The 22654-nt window shown below is 33.2% G+C and overlaps 5 protein-coding genes across 9 annotated transcripts; 3 read left to right on the top strand and 2 right to left on the bottom strand.

Annotated features, from left to right (window-relative positions):
- Positions 1–494: 494 nt before the first annotated feature.
- LOC110611376 (ADP-ribosylation factor GTPase-activating protein AGD5) lies at positions 495–8890 on the bottom strand. 2 transcript variants are annotated; one of them, XM_021751665.2, is made up of 11 exons: positions 8591–8890; positions 6976–7034; positions 6482–6572; positions 5428–5482; positions 5240–5330; positions 4894–5134; positions 4058–4274; positions 3678–3862; positions 3304–3564; positions 3158–3216; positions 495–978 (listed from the first exon to the last, which is right to left on the bottom strand). In XM_021751665.2, the coding sequence occupies exons 1-11, from the start codon at positions 8639–8641 to the stop codon at positions 819–821; spliced, it is 1470 nt and encodes a 489-aa protein (XP_021607357.2). In that variant the 5' UTR covers positions 8642–8890; the 3' UTR covers positions 495–818. The 2 variants fall into 2 exon arrangements, with proteins under 2 accessions (XP_021607357.2, XP_043810797.1); XM_043954862.1 differs by lacking the exon at positions 6482–6572.
- Positions 8891–9001: 111 nt separating this feature from the next.
- LOC110610756 lies at positions 9002–10678 on the top strand. Of its 2 annotated transcripts, none has more exons than XM_021750818.2 (3): positions 9002–9117; positions 9911–10140; positions 10412–10678. In XM_021750818.2, the coding sequence occupies exons 2-3, from the start codon at positions 9964–9966 to the stop codon at positions 10466–10468; spliced, it is 234 nt and encodes a 77-aa protein (XP_021606510.1). In that variant the 5' UTR covers positions 9002–9117; positions 9911–9963; the 3' UTR covers positions 10469–10678. The 2 variants fall into 2 exon arrangements, with proteins under 2 accessions (XP_021606510.1, XP_043810798.1); XM_043954863.1 differs by lacking the exon at positions 9002–9117 and adding an exon at positions 9180–9552.
- Positions 10679–13822: 3144 nt separating this feature from the next.
- On the top strand, positions 13823–15943 carry LOC110610665. The gene is made up of 2 exons (XM_021750700.2): positions 13823–14036; positions 15469–15943. The coding sequence occupies exons 1-2, from the start codon at positions 13895–13897 to the stop codon at positions 15753–15755; spliced, it is 429 nt and encodes a 142-aa protein (XP_021606392.1). The 5' UTR covers positions 13823–13894; the 3' UTR covers positions 15756–15943.
- Positions 15944–17160: 1217 nt separating this feature from the next.
- On the top strand, positions 17161–19147 carry LOC110610908. Its single transcript, XM_021750981.2, has 4 exons — positions 17161–17352; positions 17655–17725; positions 18668–18757; positions 18936–19147. The coding sequence occupies exons 1-4, from the start codon at positions 17229–17231 to the stop codon at positions 18954–18956; spliced, it is 306 nt and encodes a 101-aa protein (XP_021606673.1). The 5' UTR covers positions 17161–17228; the 3' UTR covers positions 18957–19147.
- Positions 19148–19615: 468 nt separating this feature from the next.
- LOC110610603 lies at positions 19616–22351 on the bottom strand. Of its 3 annotated transcripts, none has more exons than XR_002487238.1 (7): positions 21805–22350; positions 21263–21340; positions 21054–21088; positions 20891–20946; positions 20573–20671; positions 20108–20246; positions 19616–19958 (listed from the first exon to the last, which is right to left on the bottom strand). XR_002487238.1 is itself a non-coding variant. In XM_021750598.2 (7 exons), the coding sequence occupies exons 1-6, from the start codon at positions 22225–22227 to the stop codon at positions 20191–20193; spliced, it is 744 nt and encodes a 247-aa protein (XP_021606290.1). In that variant the 5' UTR covers positions 22228–22351; the 3' UTR covers positions 19616–19958; positions 20143–20190. The 3 variants fall into 3 exon arrangements, 2 of the variants coding, with proteins under 2 accessions (XP_021606290.1, XP_021606288.1); XM_021750598.2 differs by having other exon boundaries at positions 20143–20246; positions 20573–20668; positions 21805–22351; XM_021750596.2 differs by having other exon boundaries at positions 20143–20246.
- Between the last annotated feature and the right edge of the window lie 303 nt (positions 22352–22654).

Genomic DNA, 22654 nt, shown 5'->3' with positions numbered 1-22654 from the left:
ATTCAATTTGATAAATATTTGGACACAGGAACCAATTTTATATGTATGAATAAAAAAACGAGGGCCTAAATTTTTTTTTTTTTATTTTGAAAACATAGAGACAATAGTCCACATTATAATTTATTTTAACTTCCCAACTTTAATTTTTACCTAAATTATTATTTTATTGCTAACTTTAAATAGATATGCTAGTTTTTTTTTTTAAATAGCGTTTAAAATTTGTTTTCAAATTAACCTTAAACTGTTATATCTCATTTATACGGCATGATTTGCGGTTGACATGCTATCGTCATCTTATTCATCCTCTTATTAGCTAATCCAACATTAGACGAAGGAAATTTGAGCTAACAAATTTTGCAAGTTATGCAATGCATTTTACATTCACATTCACTTAAAGGTTTTGAACATGGAAACTGAAAGCAGTTGTTAACTCCAAGCATAGACCTTTTTGTATTTTTTTTTTTTTCAAAAGAAAAACTCGCATTCATAGCTTGTTTGTTTGAAAAAAAAAATATCAATATATAAAATACAAATTCAGTCGTACAATGTCCAGATACAGACTTGTATAAAATACTTGTGGTTCAAAAAACTGGCGACAATAAGCGGAGAAGATGAAAACAATCTAAAAACCCAGCTTTATTAGCTCTGGATTATATCTACTCGTAAAATAAGCCATCAACCAAATGTGAAAGAGAAAAACTCAAACTGCATCTACAAAATAGCTTACAATCGCCACACTGGAGGAAAATCTCAGGTCGCTATTTTCCTGTAATACAACTATCTTGGTATTCGTACGAAAAATGCCAACATCAGGAAACTCAGTGCTTTGAGAACATGCCTTGTGTTAATGATGAGAAATCATAATCCTTTCCAGACTGTGATGCATTCTCTGATGAAATTGGAGCTCCCGATTGAGGTTTGCTAGCTCCAGTCATTGTCACACCATTAGCAGGCGTAACCTGACCCATGGTATAAAAGCTGCAAGCAAAGAATGGCAAAGATTGTGAAAAATAAAGTAGCAAATAACACGTTCAAAATTTGGTAATTGCCAACATTTATTATCAATAACAAACATCAAATCGCCACAACTAATATTGGTCTAATGGAACCAGAGTTGGCTTGGGATTCAGAGACCATATGGAGTTTATTTAATCCACTTAAGCAGTGGTGACAGCACCACCACAGTTGCAGCATTACAGCCGAAGGCAGCCAACGGATATGTGCAAGGTTAAGATGCTGAAGTGATATCAAGCACATATTTACTGAAGTGCAGAGCAACACATTCTATAATGCTTTCCAATTTGTTAATAATAATTGAATGCACAGGCAATTCACACCATAAACAAACATCAGTACAACTAAGAAAAGAACCACTAAGATCAATTAGAACGATTCATACTGACAAGAGAGCGAAGTAAATAGCATCCACCACTAGGCCTAATTGAGCAAAAATACAAGATTACTAACAGCTAGCATCAAACCGTGATCTCCAGTTTACTCTTAGAAACAACCAGTAGTAACCCTCATCATGGTCATATACAAGATGACCCTCCAACTGAATACTGATAGTGATGTTTAAAGAGTAAACTCCGAGCAATGTTACACATAAGCACAAACTGTCAAAACAAAACAGAAATGCACTTGATAGGTTTGCCCATTAAGGATGGAGCCTCTGTGAGACCACATAATTTTACCTTTGTACAGGACCAAAACCAAGAACACAGAAGGAGCAAGGAGAGGGGCAGAGTAAAAATTTCAAAAGTAGGAAAAAGAAAAAGAAGAGCAAAAGAGAAATGTAGAATCTGGAATTATTGTATTTTCTCAAAACCCTCAAAAGGTTTGCACATTGGGGTATATTGTAGTCTTTCACAGATACAAAAACCTGCCAATTGCTTGAATATTATCAAGCTATAAGAACAGAACACTGGCAGTGCTTATGTAAGAAATTTGGTGTGCAAGTTAAGAACAACAATTATTTTCTAGTGGCAACTTGAAATCATCCTGCAAGTAGTCAACAGAGGACAGAGGAAATTGATGATAGGTTGAATTATAACCCGATGACTAAACAAATTCTCTACAGAATATTGGTCAGGAAAATTTGAGAAAAAGAGAATTTTTTTTACTCCTTGCACAGAGGAAAAGTGGATGCTGGAAGTTTAGATGCAATGCAAGACCCAAGGATCATCTCAGACAAAAGACAGCACATATACACGTGCACATAAAAGAGGGGAGAAAATACAGCAAGCAGGGAGGAGAAGAAAATTCCAATGCTTGATTCTTCAGTTTCACCTAGTCAAAGACAAGAATCCATAAAATACCAAAATTTGAACTATTTTCATTGAACTTTTGCCAAAAAAAGGGTAGCTGTTAGCCTGTTACACGCAAATAACAAGATATGTACTTCAGACTTCATTATTAGAATCATACAATTACTGATACAAATTGTACCACACGTAATGAATCACTAGTCTAATGATATGAATCTAATGGGTGAATCATAAGTAGTTGATAGTAATTGATAGATTCATCAATTCACAAAGAGGACAGCAAATGGCCAAATTCAAAAAAAAAGGAGAAAAGAAAAAAAATCTAAGCTAAGGACAATAAACTAATAAAAAATGAAGGGGCAAACAGCCCAAGATTTTTTTTTTTTAAAATTAATATTAACTTGCTATTTTCATACTTTGAGCTCGGCCATAACAAAGCCATTAGATTCACTTTGATTGCGAATTGGTACTTTGGAAGTAAACTATATATATATATATATATATATGCTATTTACAATTGAATGTTTAATATCTTTTGATAAATCAATAGAAATATATCTAGAAACATATATATATTATTTTCTATTGATTTTTGAAAGTCGTACTAAATCTTATGATTCATTTGATTCTTGATTTTAGATTTGACAACTATAACCTCAGACATTATAGACATCAGTTGTTCGAAATTTGACTCGACTCAAACAAGTGCAATGAAAAATAACACTTAACAAAAATATTTCAGCTGGCAACCAGAGAAAGTTTGCTTCCAAGGAAATTGGATGGTTTCCTTAATGATCAAGTTTCACAAAAAAAAAATCACGTAATTGCTAATTCATCAATATCATATTTTACTACAGCAGTTAAATTAAATGGACAAAATATATATATACCTAGATGTTGAATATGGTACAGCGCTTCCCGCTAGATTTGTGACTCCTGTATTACCAGTCTTAACACAAGGGTGACACAATTGAAATGTCAGATCTCTAGATGCAACAAAAATGCCACAAAAAATATGCAATCAATATTAGACTACCTGCATAAGTTTACGTGGGTCAACCTGCCCAGCTTCTGGCATCACTAATCCAGGAATTTGGTATCCAACATTTGGCCAATTTTGAGCATGCAAGTTAATACCATTGGATCCGGGCAGTTGAATATTGCCAGGAAATTTTGGGTCAACACCACCTGATTTTGCTGCAGGAGTCGTGAGAAGGGACTGTTGTTGATGCTGTTGTTGATGTGCCAGCATAGCAAGTTGCTGTTGATGCATTGCAAATGGGGACACCATATTGGACTGTAATACAGTCAAGACATAGGTATCAAATATCTTAATGATCAATGAATGCTAACTGAAGTAGGTTGGATAAGATTTTAAGGTGCAAATTCTGTTTAACAACAACCGTATACCTTCTCAAAAAGGCTCATAATATCATTTTTTACATCTTTCTGGGGGTTCTCTGACACTGAAGGAGTTGTCAAAGGAGGTGAATCTTTAAACAAATCTTCAATTCCAGAAGTGGAGTTGGTATTATTCTCAGCCACTTTAGTTGGAGCAATTTTGTCTATTGGTGGTGCTTCTTCAGCAGCTGCAGCTGTTAATTGGCAGAGTCAAACTAAACAGCAACAATAGAACTTGCCAATATAAAGCCATGGTATTTGTAACAGAAACTAGACCATGCTACTAAAATTTCAAAAGGGGAAAAGGAACAAATAGAAAAAATCAAAAGAAGAGCAAAAACTGCTCATACGATCATGTCAAGTGGAAAATGTGAAAAGTGACAACTTACATTGAAAACCTGCCCATCCATTATCATCGTTGGAAGCTGACTCAGAGCCATTTTCACTTGGACTATCCACAGATAACATGTTGAAAAGGTCAGTAGCAAAATCAACTTTAGGTGCAGAAGCAGGTGGAATGGCTGTTGCAGCATTCTTTGTCAGTTCAGCTGGCGCTACTGCAGGTTCAATTTTCTGAATAATCTGCTGGGGCTTGGGAGGGGTGATCTGTTTATGCACAAAAACATCATGCTCATACAAACAGGTATTGAACATGTTCATAACTTCCTGAGGCTTATTTAAGTAAAGGAACAGCAACAAATATGCAGGTATGATATATCCACTCTAACCAAAAGACATCATGCAATAAGCCCAAGAGAATAGAATAGCAGGAATTTGATAAAAATAATTGGAAATGGCTCCACCCTATTGTTCTCCTTATTTTATTGATCTCATACAACTCACGTTAAATGAATTTATATTCCCACTAGGATGATCTAAACCTTGTGTTTTTGAGGCAGATCTCGAATAAATTAGTTAAGGAGTGAAGTTTATCTATGTTGTGACAAACTCAAGTAACTAACATGCTAATAATTCATGGTTCAATGGTTGTCAATTTAGAAATGGAACACACAGAGAAAGAAGTTAAAAAACTTTCACCTACTAAGGTCTTTGCTGTTTCCCTTCCTTTTTTCTTAATTCACTTGTCTTATAAATGAAAGGAGGAGAAGTGAAAAAGGAAAATTATGAAACAAAAACATTGGGTAAGCCATGTTCTTGTTGCAATCATTAACACTTCCACTAAACTGTAAATATAACAATTTCTAACAAGGATTAAAAGATATACCTGCTCAGGTCCCTTGGGAGGAGCAGGAACACTAATTCTTTGAACAGGAACACTATCTTTTGAATGTTGTGGTTGAGCATTCTTTCTTTCGCCAGACATATTTTCTGAACTCTCGGCACGTTGATGCCCACTTCTTTCACTGGGTCTCTGCCAATGCACAGAAGACCTTTCATCATGCCCTCTAGGAGGGGACATTGGTTTTCCAATTCTATCTCTAGGGACCCATCTCTTCTCGTCATACCTGTAAGACAAAAGCAATAATCAAGAAGATTTATTGGCATAAAAGACAATGATGATTTAAATGGGGGAAAAAAGTAAAGACAGCATTCTAATTCTTGATGCATACTTTGCACGAATGAAATTCTCTATCCCAACTCTATCGTAGTTGGGGGGTAGCTCCGCTTCCCAGTAACTATTTGCCTTCTCATTTCCCATTGCTTTACAAAACCGGTAAGACGCAGAGGATTAATCAAATTTAAGGGTCAGCACAATAACAATAACCATAAGCTCATGACAGGGAAAAAAAAGGCTTACATTGAATAAATGCAACCTGCTCTGGAAGCCATGTGTCAAGGGTTGCAGATCGAACCTGCAGCGAAAACAAGTAAAGATTCAAACATGCCCTCCAGAAAGATAATTGCTATTGTAGTTTTAATTAAGGACACATTTAATTAACAAACAAGATTCCCAGCTATATCAGAATTATTAATCCCTGTAGGATTAATCATCAATCCCTCCACCTCACAACTGCTCTTAAGGCATTTTGTCGTAAATTCATACTATTAAAGAAAAGCTGAAATTAGTCAATTCTGCACAAAATTGAGATACTCATATTAATTACTGTCTCCTTGTAATTCCTGTCCGCATCTATTGCTCCACAATAAAGCGTTACAACTAACATGGAGAACAAGGGAGGCTGTGATTTTTTGTAGAAGTAATAGTAGTTAGTCTGGTCTGTGGGAGCTGAGTAGTTGAAAGATGCTATCAGTAGTAGCTGATTTTGTTACAGCTGTAGATGATTCTGTAAGGGGAGTTCCTAGAAGCTATAAATCTCAGCAGAAGCTATTTTGTAATGCATTCCAAGAATCAATACAAAGAATTACTTTTCTAACTCCTCTAATTCTCTCTGGATCTTCTCCCCTTTCTGTTCTTTTTTCAACCAAGCCTCTTTCTATTTCTCTATTTAGAAGGGCCATACAGGTCTGATACATAACATAAAGCTCGCAGATCCATTTAATGACTCATACAAGTGGCAAAAGACAATTCACTTAATTAACATAGCATCATAAATTCAGAATTATGATTCCATGTAGGATTAATCATCGATTCCTCCACTCACCACTGCTTTTTAAGCATTTTCTCATAAAATCATAATATTAAAGAGAAGCTGAAGTTAGTTGATTCTGGTTAATTACGTCTGCTGTATTTCCTGTAAGCATGCTATTGTTCTAAAGTAAAGATTACTGCATTTCCATCAAAAGTATAATAATTCAGTGCAAGTTAAAGGGGCAGGCTGTGCAGCTCATCCTCTCCACTGAATTCTCCAAGAATTAAGTCAATCACGAAATACTGGACAATTAAACATCACCTTTGATATGTGCACCCCAAGACTTCTGTGGATCCCTGAACATTGCATGCATATAAAGATACCTAAATTCACACTTGCCCATCTTGGACCTCTGCATCACAGGCAAGTTAATACTAATTTATATAATAAAGATGAAATAACATACTAACAAGAGCCTGATAATATATGGTGCAGTTTACAAGCATCCATTCCAAGACCACTAAGTGTGTTTGTTGACATTGAAGTTGAAACCACTTTGTTGGAAAAAAAAATATTACATGAAGCATCAAAGCAAATTTCTTAGAATGTTAATCAACAAAATATGAAAAATCTATATTAATTTTTTTTAAATTGCTTGTAATCAACATATTCAAAATTGTGTCTTCTTCTCAACAACAATTACAACAGTACTGCTAAGAAAACCCTAAATTATCCCCAAGCTTATAGTTATATATGTATTCAACTATTTACTATCTCTATGGTTATTATATCCTAAATATTCTATACATACATACTTGGCTTTGCAGTCAGCACATTCTCTATTTTCGGGCAATTTAAGGAGACCTTCCAATATCTGCACATGTACAACAAAGATAAGAATCCAAAAGTCATAAGATAATATGCTCATCAGAATTCTCCTTGTTATTGATTGAAAAAATATCAAGATGTCTCCTAAGAGGCAACGAGAGGAGGGTCGCCAAGCATTCCACAAATGGAAGAAGAAATACTAATAGCTACATTTCTTTTAGAAGAGAAAAAGTTCTACATTTTGGCTCAAATTAAAATCTAGTCACTGAATGGTAAAGTTGATGTGTTAGAAAAAGAAAAGAACCATAAGATTAACATAAATGCAGAATTAGAAGCAGTAAAATTTCTTGAGAACTTTGTAGTTCCACTGTAGTTAATATGTTCTTGACTCTCTGATATGATAACTAATGCTCATTTCTAAAACCACTCATTGACATAGTGTTTCAGCTGATGCATATTGTAAACATACAAGACTTGACAATGTACAACTATTTCACTTATTCACTTATTATATGATAAATAATCTGGTAATAAGCAAACATATAAATATCATATTAAGCCCACAAACAGATGGAAAACACCTTATTGTGCTCAGCGTATATGTTAGAATAGACTAAATCAAATGATCAAGTTATTTAAATTATTTTGTTAAGATTTTAAATTCAAATTTAGATTTTTTATGATCCTGTTTGATTTTTTAGTTACATGTCATATGTATAAATAACAGGTACGTCAATAAAATCAATATGTCAATTCTATGCAATTCAGTCTCTTATTCTCCTCTCCTCCCAAAAAACCAACAGTATAGATGCCATAACAGCATTAAGCAAGATGACACACGATAGGGAAATACTGGGGTGTATATACCAGATATTCCATTGGAATTCAAACTTTTCAGTGGAAGAAACATATCACAAGCAACCACACTGAAAATTAAATTACTTAATATGTGAAAAGTGAAATGAGTAGTATACCTGTAGGCATCTCTAAGACTGTATATCCGCATTAGTTTTAAAGATTATGACGCTAAAATATTTTTTTTAAATAGATGCTCATAAAATGCAATTTTCTTGATCGCACCATTCTCCATAGAATTAGAACAAATGTTGATAAATTATATATATGCAATATTAGCTTGACATATGCATAGATTAGAAGTTACAATTTTTCAGCAAATTACACAACCACTATTTGTCAAGGAAAGATCATATAATTGTTGACGTATGAATTAATCATATTATGGGCATATTTGTATCATCTATCCAAAATTTAAACCAAATCTTCAGAAAATGTTCAATAATAAAATAAAAAAAATAAATGGGAATTTAAATCAGATTAGAATATAAAACAGATTGATATCGCAGATTTCCATCCAAAACACACAGATCAAATCTGGCAAAAAATTCAAATCCATCAACGTACTATTCAATCATTTTCCCCGAATTTCTCAGCAACAAAACAGAAAATGAGCTTTTTATAGATCAATTTGAAATCGAAATCAAAACAACGCAAACACCAAAAAAAAAAAAAAAGAACACAAGGTAGAATCGAAATTTATAAGAAAAATAGCAGATAACGGCAAAAAGAGAATTAGAAGAGAACCTTTCTGTGCTTAGCATTAAGCTCTTTAGAGACGTTGGCCTTCTCGTTCATGGTGTCCGTACAAACCAAACTTTAAATCGGCTAATTGAGAGAGAAAAGAATCAAGGAAGAAGCAGAAACAGCAAGAACAGAGAAACTGAGGTCAATTTCGTCTTTTTGATCCGTCTCTTCTGTCTTTCTCACTCTATATCCTTTATTTCTCTCTCTTTTCCCTCTCTCTGATTATCATGCCAAAAATGAAAGAGGGAAGAAAAGAGAGATCGCAAAACAGTGTGTCTTCGCCTCTTGACTTTATTTCATTTTCTTTTGCCTTATTCGCCTTTTATAATGTTTTGTTTGCACGTGTCAATGGGAAGCGAGGCTGTGGTGGTGGGATTGGTACGTGTGAGGGGAGTTATGTTAGCTGGGGAAAAACGACTGCGTTTTCACCTCACAGATACTAAACGATGTGGAGAGACAAGTGGCGATACCTGCAGAATTAGGCTTCTGTTCTCCCGAATTTTCAGACGAGGCGACGAGTGGTGACTGTGAGCGTCTCCTCTCTACCCTTAATGCTTTTAAATTTTATTTTTATTTATTTATATTTATATCCTGTTGATGAGCGATTTTTGGAGTTGAATTTTGTGTTTTTTTTGGTTCCTGAGAAATTGTAGGAAAAGGAAGGAAATTTTTGTCCGCCTGTCTTTCTTTCTCGGGAGTCGAACGCTCCCTTGGTTTTGTTTATTGTTTTCTAGGAAAAGGAAGGGTTTGTATTGTATATTGTCAATTTGGGGCTTCTATTTGTGTTCCTTTTTGTTTTCATAAGCTTGCTAGCTCTAGAGAACATATGATTTGGAGCTATTTATGTTTCTATATTATTTGGGAATAAACTTTTCTTTGATTCACACAAGCATTTTGAGGTGGACTCCATCTTCTGAATTGGTGATTTTGTTCGCTTGGATTCAAGGATGATCTTTGAGCTGGTTTGCCTATATTTTTAACGTTAAATGACCCACAATATCCCAATCTTTGCTTACATTTCAATTTTTAGTGCTTGTCAATTTTATGGCCATTATTAATAACTTTAGCAAGCTCTCAGCGATTATTGAGAAAATACTAACTTATATTGGTCATTTCGCCTTATTTATATGATTTTGTCATGAGATTGAAGGAATCATATACAAGATAGGAAAGGGTTTCTGGTGGCATTAAACCATTTTTCTGGAAACTATTTTTGAAATTTAAAAATAAACGATTTCTGCAATATCGGTATTATATTAGTGTTTTCCTTTTCTTCACAATCTAACCTGTTTCTTAAATTCTCTGATTGCTTTGGCACAGAACGGAAAAAAGTGTAATACTTGATCAAGGCCAGTGGTCTCCTTGGCCAAACAATGGAAAATGTAGCTGGCACACAGTATAAACCTCAGTGGCAGCAAAGGGGAAATGAAGAGAAGAAGGCAGTTTTCCAAGAAGAAATGAAGAGAATGAACCAACTTCCTGCAAACAGCATTTATGCTATCCATCGCCTGCGAGTTCTCAACAAAATTCAGCAACTTTTATCCATTCAGGTATGAAATATGAATAGCTGCTTTTTTTTAACAGGACATAAAAAAAAAGCCAGTGGCATTTTTCTGTTCCTTATTTTCACATCATCTAATAGAAACTCCTTTTTTTTTTTTGGGGGGGGGGGGAGGAAACAAAGAAACTTTTGGGAGCAATTTCAGCCAGACAAATTGGACTTGTTTTATCAATATTTGATGCCCAAGGACCTCAAATCTACATAAGATGTTTGAATGGGAATTTTGATGGCTATTAACTTGTTCCTTCCAATTATTTCAGAGGACTGTCTCGCAAGATGAGGAATTGGAGTTGCTTTTTGCTGGGCTACATCTCTGAAATCGTCTGTGCAATTGCAGATGTCCCTTGGAACTGTTTCTTGTAATCAGGTTAAACTTGTAACGACTAGTTTATATATGAGTCTTTAAACTTCAAGGATTTGATCATTTTAGTTGCTATGTCTTCAGGTTAGCTCCTAGTTATATTAGAGGACGGTGTAAGTTATAAAGAATTCCACGTTCTATAGTTGTGACAAATTGTTTTTATTTACAATTTGCATCATGTATATATATATATATATTCTTTTCTGTTGTTGGAACTATCAAAATTAATTCGAGAGTTTTTATACTTAGCTCCTGGTGCCTTGGAGGTCTCCTGGCTCTTGGGTGAGAATCCGTCACAACTTAAAGCTGTCTACATTGTTGAACTTATCTCCTTTTCCTAAATGATGCATTCTAACACTTTTGGGTCTCTTTCTCTGTCTATTAGGTTCAAAGTTCAACAATATCATGTTCTTATCATCTAAATTGTGCCTCAATTAGCCCCATTTAGTTTTCACATGGATTGCATTGTTTGTTTCAAGTTGCCATTAACATTTCTTTTCTGTTACATTAAAACAGAGGCAAACAATGCCATTGTACAACATCCTTTTAGGCATTGTTATAGATATACTCACTCCATTATCTTGTCTTATGTTAACATTTTCTACTCAAACACATGGATACATTTTTAATTTCTTTGTTTAAGGTTGTATTGTTACCCTAATTGACAATACACTATGGAAGCATCTCTCAACTCTGCTTTCCTCCCAACTTCAAGGACTTCAGATTCGTTAATATTGATCTTCAATTAAGTTTTCTATTTTGCATTAGGGCTTGTTGTGAAGATGACAAAAGCATTCAATCAGAAGGCATTTCAAACTTTATATTTTTGTTTTCTCATTATCTCAGCAGCATCTCAATTTCCCCTATTCCGGGTTAAAACATGGCATATCGGTTAAAGCAAGCAGTTGTAATCATTCTTTTTTGTTTTTTACAACAACACTGTATTGCTCCATTTGAAATTAAGAATTTTGTAAGAATTCAATTCGATTGAATTCTTTTTTAGTATATTTTTTGTTTAGAATAAAAAAATTCAAAATTTTTTAATTTAGAAATTTTTCATTATGTATGAAAATGAAATCATAAAATCATGTTTTTTAAAATTATTCATGCAATTCCACAGAATTATTATATATGTATTACGGAGGATGCAATTTCACATAGATATTTAAAAACAAAAAAACAAAAAAAAGCATATTATGCAGAAAATTCACATTTTATGCAGCATGCAATTTCACATAGAATTAATGCAGATATTTCACATGGATATTTAAAAACTATGTGCATAGATTAAAAACTATTAGCATTCACTAAAAAACTATAAATAGTTCAAATTTCAGTATTTAAAAATTTCAATTCCATAAATTTTGGTATATGCTGGGAGAGGTAAGACAATTGTTCAAGTCTCATGTAATGAGTCACAAACCTTTTCCTATCAATGCAAGTTCTTATCTTCTATTAACCCTCTTTTTGGTTCATAATTATGGAGTGGAAATGAAAATAAATTAAAGAGCGGAATGAAGAGAAAAGAGTAAAAACTAAAGAAAGAAAATAATTTTTTTTCTATTGTTTGAATGTTTTACTAAAATGAAGGAGAATAATTTTCTCATGTGTTCAGAGATGTTGTTATTTAAGGGTTTTTTTTTAAAAAAAAAAAAAAACATAAATTTGGTCGGTTAATTTCTAAAACAGAAAATAAGAAATTTAGGAACATGAAAACGTGTATTCTCTTTTTGTTTTTTCAATTATTTACTAAGGATGAACCCTTCCTTTGCCTTTTACGCTCCATATTTTAGGAGTCAACCTTTCATTATCACAACCTAACCTAACCGAAATTTTATAAACTTTTAAAATATTAATTAAATCAAATTAAATTTAAAAAAATTAAAATTAATCAAAATTGTGTTTTTCGTGGATTATTAGTTATAATAAAATTAAATGCGATAAATAAAAAAATTATATTTTATATTATTAATCAATTAATTATATAAATAAAAATATAATAATAAATTTATTGTAAAAAAAAAAATCTCTCTATTGATGTAGGGAGAAGACATCATCTCCCTTTTTTCTTGATTCCTTGGATTCAAGTCCCTTTTTTCTGTCACCTCTAGTGCGGCCTTTGCCAACCGGACAGGGAAGGAGGCGGCCTTTTCTTCTAACTCGGTCGTAGATTTTTTCCTTCTTATTTACTATTGGAATTATGAATAATTTTTTTTATGTTTTTCTTGTACTTTATATTAGAAGACGAAATTTTACTAATGAGAAATCTTTGAAAACTGCCTTCGTATTTTTCTCCTTATTATATTTACAAATTTCAAAATTTCAATGATTACAGGTAGGGTGCAAATATTTTGTACAGCGGAGTTGTTTGGAGCAACATTTGTTTTTGATTTATCCTAAATTTAATCTAATAGATATATAAAAAAGAAATTTTTGAGGGTTAAAGAAAGTGTGGTACGTCACTAGAAAGATACCGAATTGTGCCACACATAAAATATGAGTTATTGATGAGTTCTGCCTCCCCCTTCTTCCTCAACTGCTAGCTGTTAAATCTACTCTTCATTCTCAGGCCAAAGTATTTTGTTTTTATGAAATTGTTTTGTGTGTTGCGTTTTTAGGCTTGTGGAGTCTTGCAAGCTATAATCGTCTCTTCCCTTGTGCTTCGATGATGTATTTTTTTTTTTTTCAACAAACGACGATTTATCATTGGTGATCGTTGCTCTCAACTCAGAATCAGTACTGTTAGAATTCTAGTTGTTGGGCTCAGGCTTCTTTTTAAGTAAATATTCAATGGACACTGGTCGACTCTCCGCACATCCTCTTCCCATCATATTCTTCTTACTTTTTGGGGGTCAGTTTTTTTTTTTTTTTTTTTTTTCACATTAATTTTTATGTAATCAATAATATGTTTAATTCCTTAAGGTTAATTATTTAATTCCCACAATTTAATACATTCGCTTTTCATAATTATACTTTTCATTTTTACATATATAAGTATTTAAGAAGGGTTTTTATAAGAAGAACAAGAAAACTAAAAAAATATTTTGATTTTTAAAAAATGAAAAAACTAAAAACTGAAAATAATATTGAATACCCCTTAATTGATTTTTTATGTGGTATTAAGGGTATTTAAGTAATTTAAATATAAATAGCATATAATTGTCTCAATTTCACTCTATTTCTCTTCAATTTATTGAGAAATATTTTAGGTCGATAAAGTGAATTTGAAAAATTAAAATTTTCCCCTTCACTCTCTTTTTTTTATTATTATTTTCTTTAATTATTATCCAAATAAAGAAAATATTAAAAATTTAATTTCTTTTATTTTCTGGCATCCCCTGCGCTGAGATTTCAGAATTGCAGACGCACATCCATTACCGAAATGACTGGCGCCATTAAATTGAGCGAAGCTCCCAAGCTGAAAGACCAATACCGCCAAGACAACAAGATTGGACGGATCCTAACGAACATCATTAAATTCGCTGTCGATTCCACTGCCGACAACACTCTCAAAGGCGTAACTGGTTAGTTATCTGTCAATTATGATAAAAATTGAAAATTTCTAACTTTGAATTGTTTGATTAACCAGTAAACAATGATAATTACGCTTCCAAATTGTTAAATACTGCTTGTTCTCCGGATCAATTTGTGCTTTTTGGATATTATTTATGCTTAGATTTGAACTGTTCCTGTAATTCATCGCCAAAATTGATGCGACCAATTGGGTACTTTGCTAGTTTGCTGCTTCTCCGTTTGACTTGCAAATTTTCTTGTCCTTGATGTGTATTAATGGCCTCTAATCAATTAACTGTTTAGATAGGTATAGCTCCTTCACATGTGGTTTAACGTCTGTGTTTGTGAAACACAGGCGTGCACTCTGGCACTTCTAAGATCACACATTAGACGATCAAAATTGCATCATGCTTGACACTGGAAGATGCCTCCATTTGCATTAGTAAGCTGAGGAATATCATTTTTACTTGATGAATACGTGAAGAGCATAGTTGAAGTGCTAATTCTTTCCAAGACCAGGTGGACGACCTGTAACTTAGAGCTCAGGCACTAACAAAACAAAACCTCACTGTGGAAGTATGTCTGCAATTATAAACTAAATGGGGAAGGCTCATACTTTCACTGATCAATAACATGGCATAATCGTTCCTTGCTTTTATACTTTTTGTAATAATTCAATTATTTTTCTCATCAAGGTTTTAATTTAGCCAACAGCCTCATCTATCATTTTCTTTTGTTTTTTTGTCCCAGTTTTTGGTAATCCATGTTCTTCAAATGGTTAGCCTGAGGAGAAGATGTGATGTAAATTCATAGAAATGGTCAGTCTCTGAATAGACTAGAGGGAGAGAAATTTTCATATGCACTAAGCATTCAGTGTTTAAATTAAGGATCGGCAATGTTAGATGGATTTCCTTTCTAGCATATTCTTTATGTTGGCATTTAATTCTGTGGCGTGGGATTACATTTGCTGTCTAGGATCTCTGCTCATCTTGATATGTTTCTTTGTTTTTTTTTCTTTTGTTTTCTTAGAGTTAAATACATGCACACTGGGTTCAGAGACAAGACTGAACCATTGTCAAAATCATTGTCAATTTTAACAAATTCCTTAATCCTATATAAGTCCTACACACGGCACGCATGCTCCACAACCAATGTGGGATCCGAAAGACCTAATATGCTTCATGAACTAAACTGGTTTAACTTAATGATTTGAAGCATGAAATTGTCCCAATTTTGAAGTAGATCTACAATATATAGAATGTTGTTAGTTTCATTTGACATGTAGATCACTAACTGTTTGTATTTTTATGCAATCTGCTTGCTCATCTTTTTTTGAACTTGATTATTCTATTTTGAACATTCTTAACTAGGTCCAACTGTGCACCCCTCATTGTTGCATTTTATCATTTCACCTTTAAGTTTATCACATTTTAAATATTGTAGGTCCAAAGAAATTTTACAAGTTTGTGCAAGAGAGACTGCGGAGTCAACCATCTTCACTTCCCTTAAATAACTGTAAGAAACCTGGAGATGTTAAGTTAGTGGAGGAGATAGAAATAAAAGTACAAGAAATGCTGGAAGACAGGGCAAAGTTTAAACAACAAAATGAGACATCAGCCAAATGTCTAGAGGGAACAGAACATGCGAAGAAGGGACCAAATGAAAGCAGCAGAAAGCTAGATGTTGTGGAACCTGAGAAGAAGAGAATTTTTATTCGTTCTCGGCTTTAGAATAGGCCAAAATTAACAACCTCAATGTCTGAATCTTAAAATGGCCCAAACAAACAACTGCATTATACCTTTGAATGTCATTCTTAATAGTGTCGTCGTGTACCATCGTTAAGAAGTTAATAGCTTTTTGTTGTATATGGGTATTGGTTTATCCATTAATGGATCCTTTCTTCCTCTGGTCTGCTTTATAATTGTTTGCTTGCTATTTTTCTGATACTAGGACTCAATCTGGAGGTTGTTTTATGGGATGATCTTACAATTCAATAGATGAAATATAACACTTTCTTTTAGATCGTCACACGCACTCATCTCTTTATTTTGAATCTGAAGAGTGATTCTGAATTTGTATGAATGCCAATCGTTTTTTTTTTTTCTGTATTTTAGAAAAAGATTTTATTGATGTGAGATTAAAACAAATTTCTATTCGCCAGTGCATCACTTGTTTTGCCGACTTTAGCTATATTTGTTTGCAGGAAGAAAAGCATGAGCCACACAACGATGGCTATGTTCTTAGTGAAGTTTAAAATGAAACTGTCAAGTTGCTAAGGTAACTCAGTAATTTTATCAATCCAATATTAGAAGGAAGAAACTTTCAAAAATTTAATTTTGTTTCTATTAATTACTCCTTATGTTTGGAAACATGATAAATAAAATATTAAACTTCTTAATTTAAAAAATAATTCAGTTGAAAAAAAAAATAAAAATTATATAAACAAGAGTGTAATTATATGAAAATTGAATTATTTCTATACTATGTATGAGCTATTACAAACGAAGAGCTGCTAAAACAATTGAATGATTCCAATCGAATTGTCATTCCTTCTTAATCACAAATTATTCAATTGCGGACTCCAACTTGATGTAATAAATAAAGACAAATTATTCAATTGCGGACTCCAACTTGATGTAATAAATAAAGACATAAACGTTCGATAAAAAAAAAAAATATAAGACAAATTTAGCTGATGATGTCTCATTATAAAATATACAGAACTCAGATTAGAGTAAATAATAAAAATATAGATAAGTGGAACAATTTTATTTAGAGATTTTATTTGAGAATATAATTTTTTTTATATTAAACTAAAATTTTAAATTAAATTTTTAGCAGAAATATAAATAAAGGAAATCATTATAAAAGTATTATTAATATAGATACTTTTTATAAAAAAAATTAAAAATACAATTATGAAAAAACTTAAAATTTAAGAATTTTATGGATATTTCTGGTTTTGCGAATTAATAAAATTAAAAATCTTCAAAAACTTCCGGGGAACTCTCAGGTTGCCCTCCCAAAATTGGGGCGGAAGTTATCCTTCTAAAGTTGTCTACCTCGGTTATTATCCTAAATTAACAGGGGTAATTCTGTCATTTAGTAAAAATTTCTCTTCATTTCCATCTGCCATATGGTTCTAACTAGTTTCTCTCACTCTCGGTGTTTCTCTCAACTTCCACTCTCTAGGGTAAACGATCATGGCAGCGTGGACGGCGGCGGCACGGCAAGCAGGGAATATCACTAGGCTTTCCTCTCCAAGAGTTGCTTCAGCTCCTCAAGCCGCTTCCCTCATTCATCGGCGCGGTCTAGCCGGTGGCGGTGGTAATATTTTCTGTCAACTCTTTTGGATCCAAAGTTTATCTCTATGCATTCCCTAACTTCAAAATACCTAAAATTCTTGATTTTCTTTTATTTTAGTTTTTACGAATTTACCTAGCAATTAAGGATTTATATCAATGCTAAAACTGTATCCGCCAAGGACCATTTGCATTTTATTGTTTTGATACATTTGCAATGACAACTAGGAAAAGGGGGAAACAAATAAAGAGAACAAAATTAAATGAAATTTTATGTTTTGTGTTTTTTGTTGATTATTAGTTTTATATTTTTTATTTTTATTGCAGATCATCATGGACCTCCCAAGGTCAACTTCTGGCAGGACCCAATGAGCCCATCTAAATGGAAAGAAGAGCATGTGAGTTCTCTTTTCATCTATGCAATTTTTACCATTCGGTGATTTAGTAATGGGTCAAAAAATCTTGATATTGTCTTCTAAATACAGATAATTCATTTCACTAGACTCTTGCATATGCTATATTTTTCATAAAAATACAATTTGGTTATTTTGCTATTTGTAATCCATTTCCTCCAGTTTTTCACTGTTTAATTTGTTAAATTCCTAGTTAGGCTTTGTTTCACTAAAAAGCAACTTCTATGTGGAAAATGTTCTTAGAAAATAACCTTTTTTTTTTTTTAATTTTTTGGTTGCATCCTTAAAGAACAAAGGATGTTAATAAGATTCATGTATCCTTAAAAATGACTTGTTTTGTTCACTTTACCAGGAAAATATATTCCAAAATCCAGTTTTTCAGAGTGCCTCAAATGCTAAGAAATGCAAAAATTGTATACTGCAAAACAAAAGAAGCCTTAGTTTGAGTTTGTTTTGTAGAGTTGAACAAGTTGTCACAATTGCCCAAATATTATTACTTAAACCACATTTTGCTACATATATCTTGTGCACAAACTTGATATAGTGGTTAGAACATAAAAATTAAGAAACTTGTTATAATATGAAAAAATAGAAGGAATCATTCAAATCTTGAACTAGAGCAACCCTATTAACTTTCTTCGTTTTGGTTTTTTTTTTCCCCTTAACCCTATGTTTGGAATTAAGAATTTTGCAAGAATTCAGTTCTATTGATTTCCTTTCTAATAATTCTTTTGCTTAGAATGGAAGAATTCAATTTATTTTTAATTTTAAAAAAAAATTATTTTAAAAGAAGTTGAAATAATGCATGATTTTTACAAGAATTCATTTGAATATTTTTCTTGCAAAATGAACCATGCCAAATGAGGGTATATGATTATATATGTTCAATCTTATGCTTTTTCACTTTGATTTTATTTTCATCTACAGTTTGTGATTGTTTCTTTAACTGGCTGGGGATTACTCTTCTTTGGAGGTTACAAGTTCTTTACTAGAGGCAAGAAAGACAAGACAGAAGAGGTACTTCATCACTGCTTATGGGTTTTAATATTTGAACTAGTTCGAACCACCATCAGACGTGTACACCTTACTTTTGGCAACATGAAAGAATTGTATACTTACCTCAAAAGCCTGAAAGGTAAAAAATTGTGTGATTAATCCATAGCTATCTTAATCCTTGTTTTGTTATGTTTTGCAGGAGGTTGGAGAAGCGCACTAGGTTTGGAACGGTACTCAATATAAAGAACACATTTTAAGACCCTTCAGTTTTGGACAGTTTTATCTGTAGATGGCTCTCCAAGTGGATGATAAAAATTGGCTTTTTCTTGTTGCTGTTTTGATACTTTGATATAACTGATACCTTTTCGTAATAATAAGTTGGTCATTTTTCTGACCAACTGCACTTTCTTCGCTTGTCCATGAACCCACATTTTGGAGCCTTTTGTCCATTTTAACCTCTCCTTCAATGTTATTTGCTTATTTGTCTTTCATTCTCTGCTAATAACCGGATGCATTACCTGTTGGAATTAACTGGATACATTTAACCTTGTTTCATTCAGTGCTGGATGGACGTGAAAAGAGAGCAAATTAAAATTAAATCATAATATACCTCAGCAGCTTCTTTTTTATAATAAAAGTAATTTGTGCGTGGATGAAATTATTTTCTATAAAAATGCTTTTCATGCAAAATAATTTTTAAAAATATTTTATTTTTTATTATTTGATTATAATATTAAAAAATAAAAAAATATAATTTTATATATAATAAGTTTGATAAAATACTGAAGTTAGAAAATAATTCTCTTTTCTTTTCCTTGAAAACAGGTTAATGTTATTTTTTATTATAAAAATATTTGCACCAATTAATTTTCTTGAATGTCTAAAATGTGAATATTTATTCTAAAAGATATTTCCATAAAACAAATGAAACCTTAGTTTGTGCAGCTCTCAAATAATTTCTGGTTTTCATCCTAAAGGCTCAGAAAAAAACAGACAAGAAATCAAGATATGCCAGTAAAATATACAGGCTCGTCTACTGAGCTACAGTAGGAAGTACATCTCCAAAATTTACAATACAAATGCGGTTTAATTTGGCTCCCTATTAATCCTGCGCTGTGGTAGCTGTGCGCTCAGGGTTGTTCCAGTTGATCCCAAGAAGGTCCTCCGGCATCACCTGCTCTTTCACTTGGATGGAGATGAATAAAATTCAAAATGCCACCACCTGCGAGATGGAGGACAAAAAGAAAAGGAAAACAAAGGAAAAATTAACAATGTTGTTCAATTTCAAGAGTAAGAAAGTAAAGTCCACAAAAGAAACAAATGAAACCCACAATTGATCTACACTTCTACCTATCTAAAACTGGAATATACCCTATAATTGCAGTTCAAGAGTCTTTAGCACAAACCATGGTATTGTGTCTATGAGGCCCTCTACTGCTTTTTCATTTAAGGCCTTAGTCTGCATCTTTTATTTCTGCTTCAATGTCAACAACTGAAGAAGAATCCTTTCCTGCAGAAGCCACATGATGTTTCAAAATTCATGAGTAACTCAGCACTGACAGTGATATAGAATGGAGATGGTTACATATCTTAACAGCAACGTGTATATTGGAAATAAACCTCCACTTGACTAAGAAAGGGAATGCAGTTCTTTAGATGAGAAAATGTGGAGAGAAATGTAGAGAACCGTACCTTGAACTTTATAAGATGGGTGATTAACCAAACCAAATAATATGTGTATCATTTTTATAATAATCACATGAACTAACAAAAACTAATTCAATTCATGTAAATGAAGGAAAAAAAAAGAAAAAATATATATATTGTAGGATGAACCTTTCTCGGAGCGAGCAGAGAAGTCACGAAATGCTTGTCCAAATGTTGTTGAACTATTGGAGAATTTGACAGAATCCCTAACGAACTCATCTTCCACTACTGATCCAAGGTAATATCACAAGACAAAAAGAGTGGAAAATATGTCATGGACTGAAAATTTCTACCATTCAATGAAGGATATATTTAAAGATATGGAAGATTCAGTTTGCTGCCATGAAGCCAGACTGTACTTATAGGTCAACAGAAAACTAGGAATACATAGACAAAATGCCAAAAGAATGAAAAAGAGTATCAGGCGATGCAGGACATGGCTTTCACCTGAGAATGGTTGACTGCAAAAGGGGCAGAGCTGCAATTCATCATTCAGAGTCGATCTGCAAAAGTTAACATTATGGTCCAAGGACCAAGGTGAATGGCTTGCAACAAAAAACTATCAGATAAAGGTTTCTATAAATTCAATTAGAACCTCTGTGGCCCTTACTTGAAAATCTGAAAATCATTTCCACAATTCGGGCACTGCATGTAGACCAGAAAGCATAAAACAATCAGTTATGAAAGAAGCAGCAAAAGAGGTTGGTGCACAGCATACATATATGAACACATACATGTACACAAAGCCAGCAAGATTTCACACAACAATATTTAAGAAGAAAGAAATAAATGTGACTAAAAAGGTTGAAGAAACCTCACCGTGCCTTGAAGCATATCCCGCCCTGCCCACCAGAGGAAAGCTCCCACACCGACAATAGGTATTAGTACTGCCAGGAGCTGTAAGAAAGCATTATGATCAATTAGATTTATCTTGGCATACTGAATCCATTGCCAACTCAATATTTGTCTATAACAATATAAGGCTCAAAGATAACACAACATTGTCTACTGAAAACAGTTCTCACAAACAGAAAAAGCAAAAAACTAAGCAACCATGGGAAGATTAAATAATATAAACAATTGAAAGCTCTAGCGGTAAGTGCTTAATGCTTGACATGATTATTCATACGCAATAGATAACAATCAAACAAGAAATGACTCAAACCCTTTGTTTGGCATGATTCTTGGATAATCATGCAAGAATTCAACTTCCTTTAAATGAATAATTTTTAAGTTAACAAGAATTGAATTTTTTTCATTCCAAACAAGAGAATTTTCAATTGATTTCTTGCAAAATTCTTCATACCATACGGATGGGAAAGGATTGCAAGAGCAGAAGAAAGAGGCAGAGACAGGCATACCCAAATAGAAATAGCAATGTCCAAAACCCAGCCAATTGCATCAAAAATCCAACCAAGCTGCCCAGTCATTGAAAGGTAAGTCAAGCCAATAGCCAAAGCAACATTACCCAGAAGTCTAATAGTGCCACTGTTATCTCTTCCACCGCCACCGCCACCGCCACCGCCGTTAAACCCAAACCCCTGATTAAACCTCACCAAAACCACCCTCCTCTTCCTTTTCCACCCCTCATCTCTTACCAACATCCCATCTTTTCCGCTCCCCAATTCCAGAACACTCAATTTCTCTCTGTTGGCCCTCAATCTAAATCTGCTTTGAGTGAAAGAAGTAATCTTTGAACTTGGTAGAGAGTGGGAACAAATGAATTTCTTGGATATGTCATCGTGAAGAATGTTTAAGACGGAGATTTGGAGCAGAGAAGTCATGGTAAAATTGGTAAACTTGGGTAGAATCTATAAAACTGGTATCGTTGATTTCATAGTTCAACGGAACCCATCAGAATGTTTAATTTTGCGGTGGGGGCTCGTACCGTGTGGGAGTATCTACCTTCCTGCGTTCACTCCATTCAGATATTTGCCCCTCCAAGTTAGCCTGTGGAAGTGTGCCACGTGTGTTCATAATTTCGTGGTTGGACAATTTCATCCTTGAGTCACCAGTGGGTCCCAAGTGGAAGATCTTGTTTTCTCCCGGTGACGGCTAGCTACCGGAGAAAATTTACCACGTCATTCAATAAATAAAACTAAAATATTCATTATTTTATTATTAAAATATATCAAATAAATAGAACTCGCTATCAATATACTAAATTATTTTTATTCTTATATCATAATATAATTAGTGGAAAAATTATTT

This window comes from Manihot esculenta, chromosome 3 (assembly GCF_001659605.2).
Source record: "Manihot esculenta cultivar AM560-2 chromosome 3, M.esculenta_v8, whole genome shotgun sequence".
Classification (NCBI taxonomy): domain Eukaryota; kingdom Viridiplantae; phylum Streptophyta; class Magnoliopsida; order Malpighiales; family Euphorbiaceae; genus Manihot; species Manihot esculenta.
The sequence above is the reverse complement of the archived record's forward strand: the minus strand, read 5'-3'. Positions and strand labels throughout refer to the sequence as shown.

Coding starts and splice junctions, on each gene's coding strand:
- LOC110611376 (XM_021751665.2), bottom strand. CDS start 8,641: ATGAACGAGAAGGCCAACGTCTCTAAAGAGCTTAATGCTAAGCACAGA. Junction 5,135..5,239: donor GAGAATTTCATTCGTGCAAA/GTATGCATCAAG, acceptor TTTGTCTTACAG/GTATGACGAGAAGAGATGGG. Junction 3,863..4,057: donor TGGATGGGCAGGTTTTCAAT/GTAAGTTGTCAC, acceptor GCCAATTAACAG/CTGCAGCTGCTGAAGAAGCA.
- LOC110610756 (XM_021750818.2), top strand. CDS start 9,964: ATGGAAAATGTAGCTGGCACACAGTATAAACCTCAGTGGCAGCAAAGG. Junction 10,141..10,411: donor AGCAACTTTTATCCATTCAG/GTATGAAATATG, acceptor CAATTATTTCAG/AGGACTGTCTCGCAAGATGA.
- LOC110610665 (XM_021750700.2), top strand. CDS start 13,895: ATGACTGGCGCCATTAAATTGAGCGAAGCTCCCAAGCTGAAAGACCAA. Junction 14,037..15,468: donor CACTCTCAAAGGCGTAACTG/GTTAGTTATCTG, acceptor TAAATATTGTAG/GTCCAAAGAAATTTTACAAG.
- LOC110610908 (XM_021750981.2), top strand. CDS start 17,229: ATGGCAGCGTGGACGGCGGCGGCACGGCAAGCAGGGAATATCACTAGG. Junction 17,353..17,654: donor CGGTCTAGCCGGTGGCGGTG/GTAATATTTTCT, acceptor TTTTTATTGCAG/ATCATCATGGACCTCCCAAG. Junction 18,758..18,935: donor AGAAAGACAAGACAGAAGAG/GTACTTCATCAC, acceptor TATGTTTTGCAG/GAGGTTGGAGAAGCGCACTA.
- LOC110610603 (XM_021750596.2), bottom strand. CDS start 22,227: ATGACTTCTCTGCTCCAAATCTCCGTCTTAAACATTCTTCACGATGAC. Junction 21,089..21,262: donor GGGATATGCTTCAAGGCACG/GTGAGGTTTCTT, acceptor GTCTACATGCAG/TGCCCGAATTGTGGAAATGA. Junction 20,247..20,572: donor CTCTGCTCGCTCCGAGAAAG/GTTCATCCTACA, acceptor TGGCTTCTGCAG/GAAAGGATTCTTCTTCAGTT.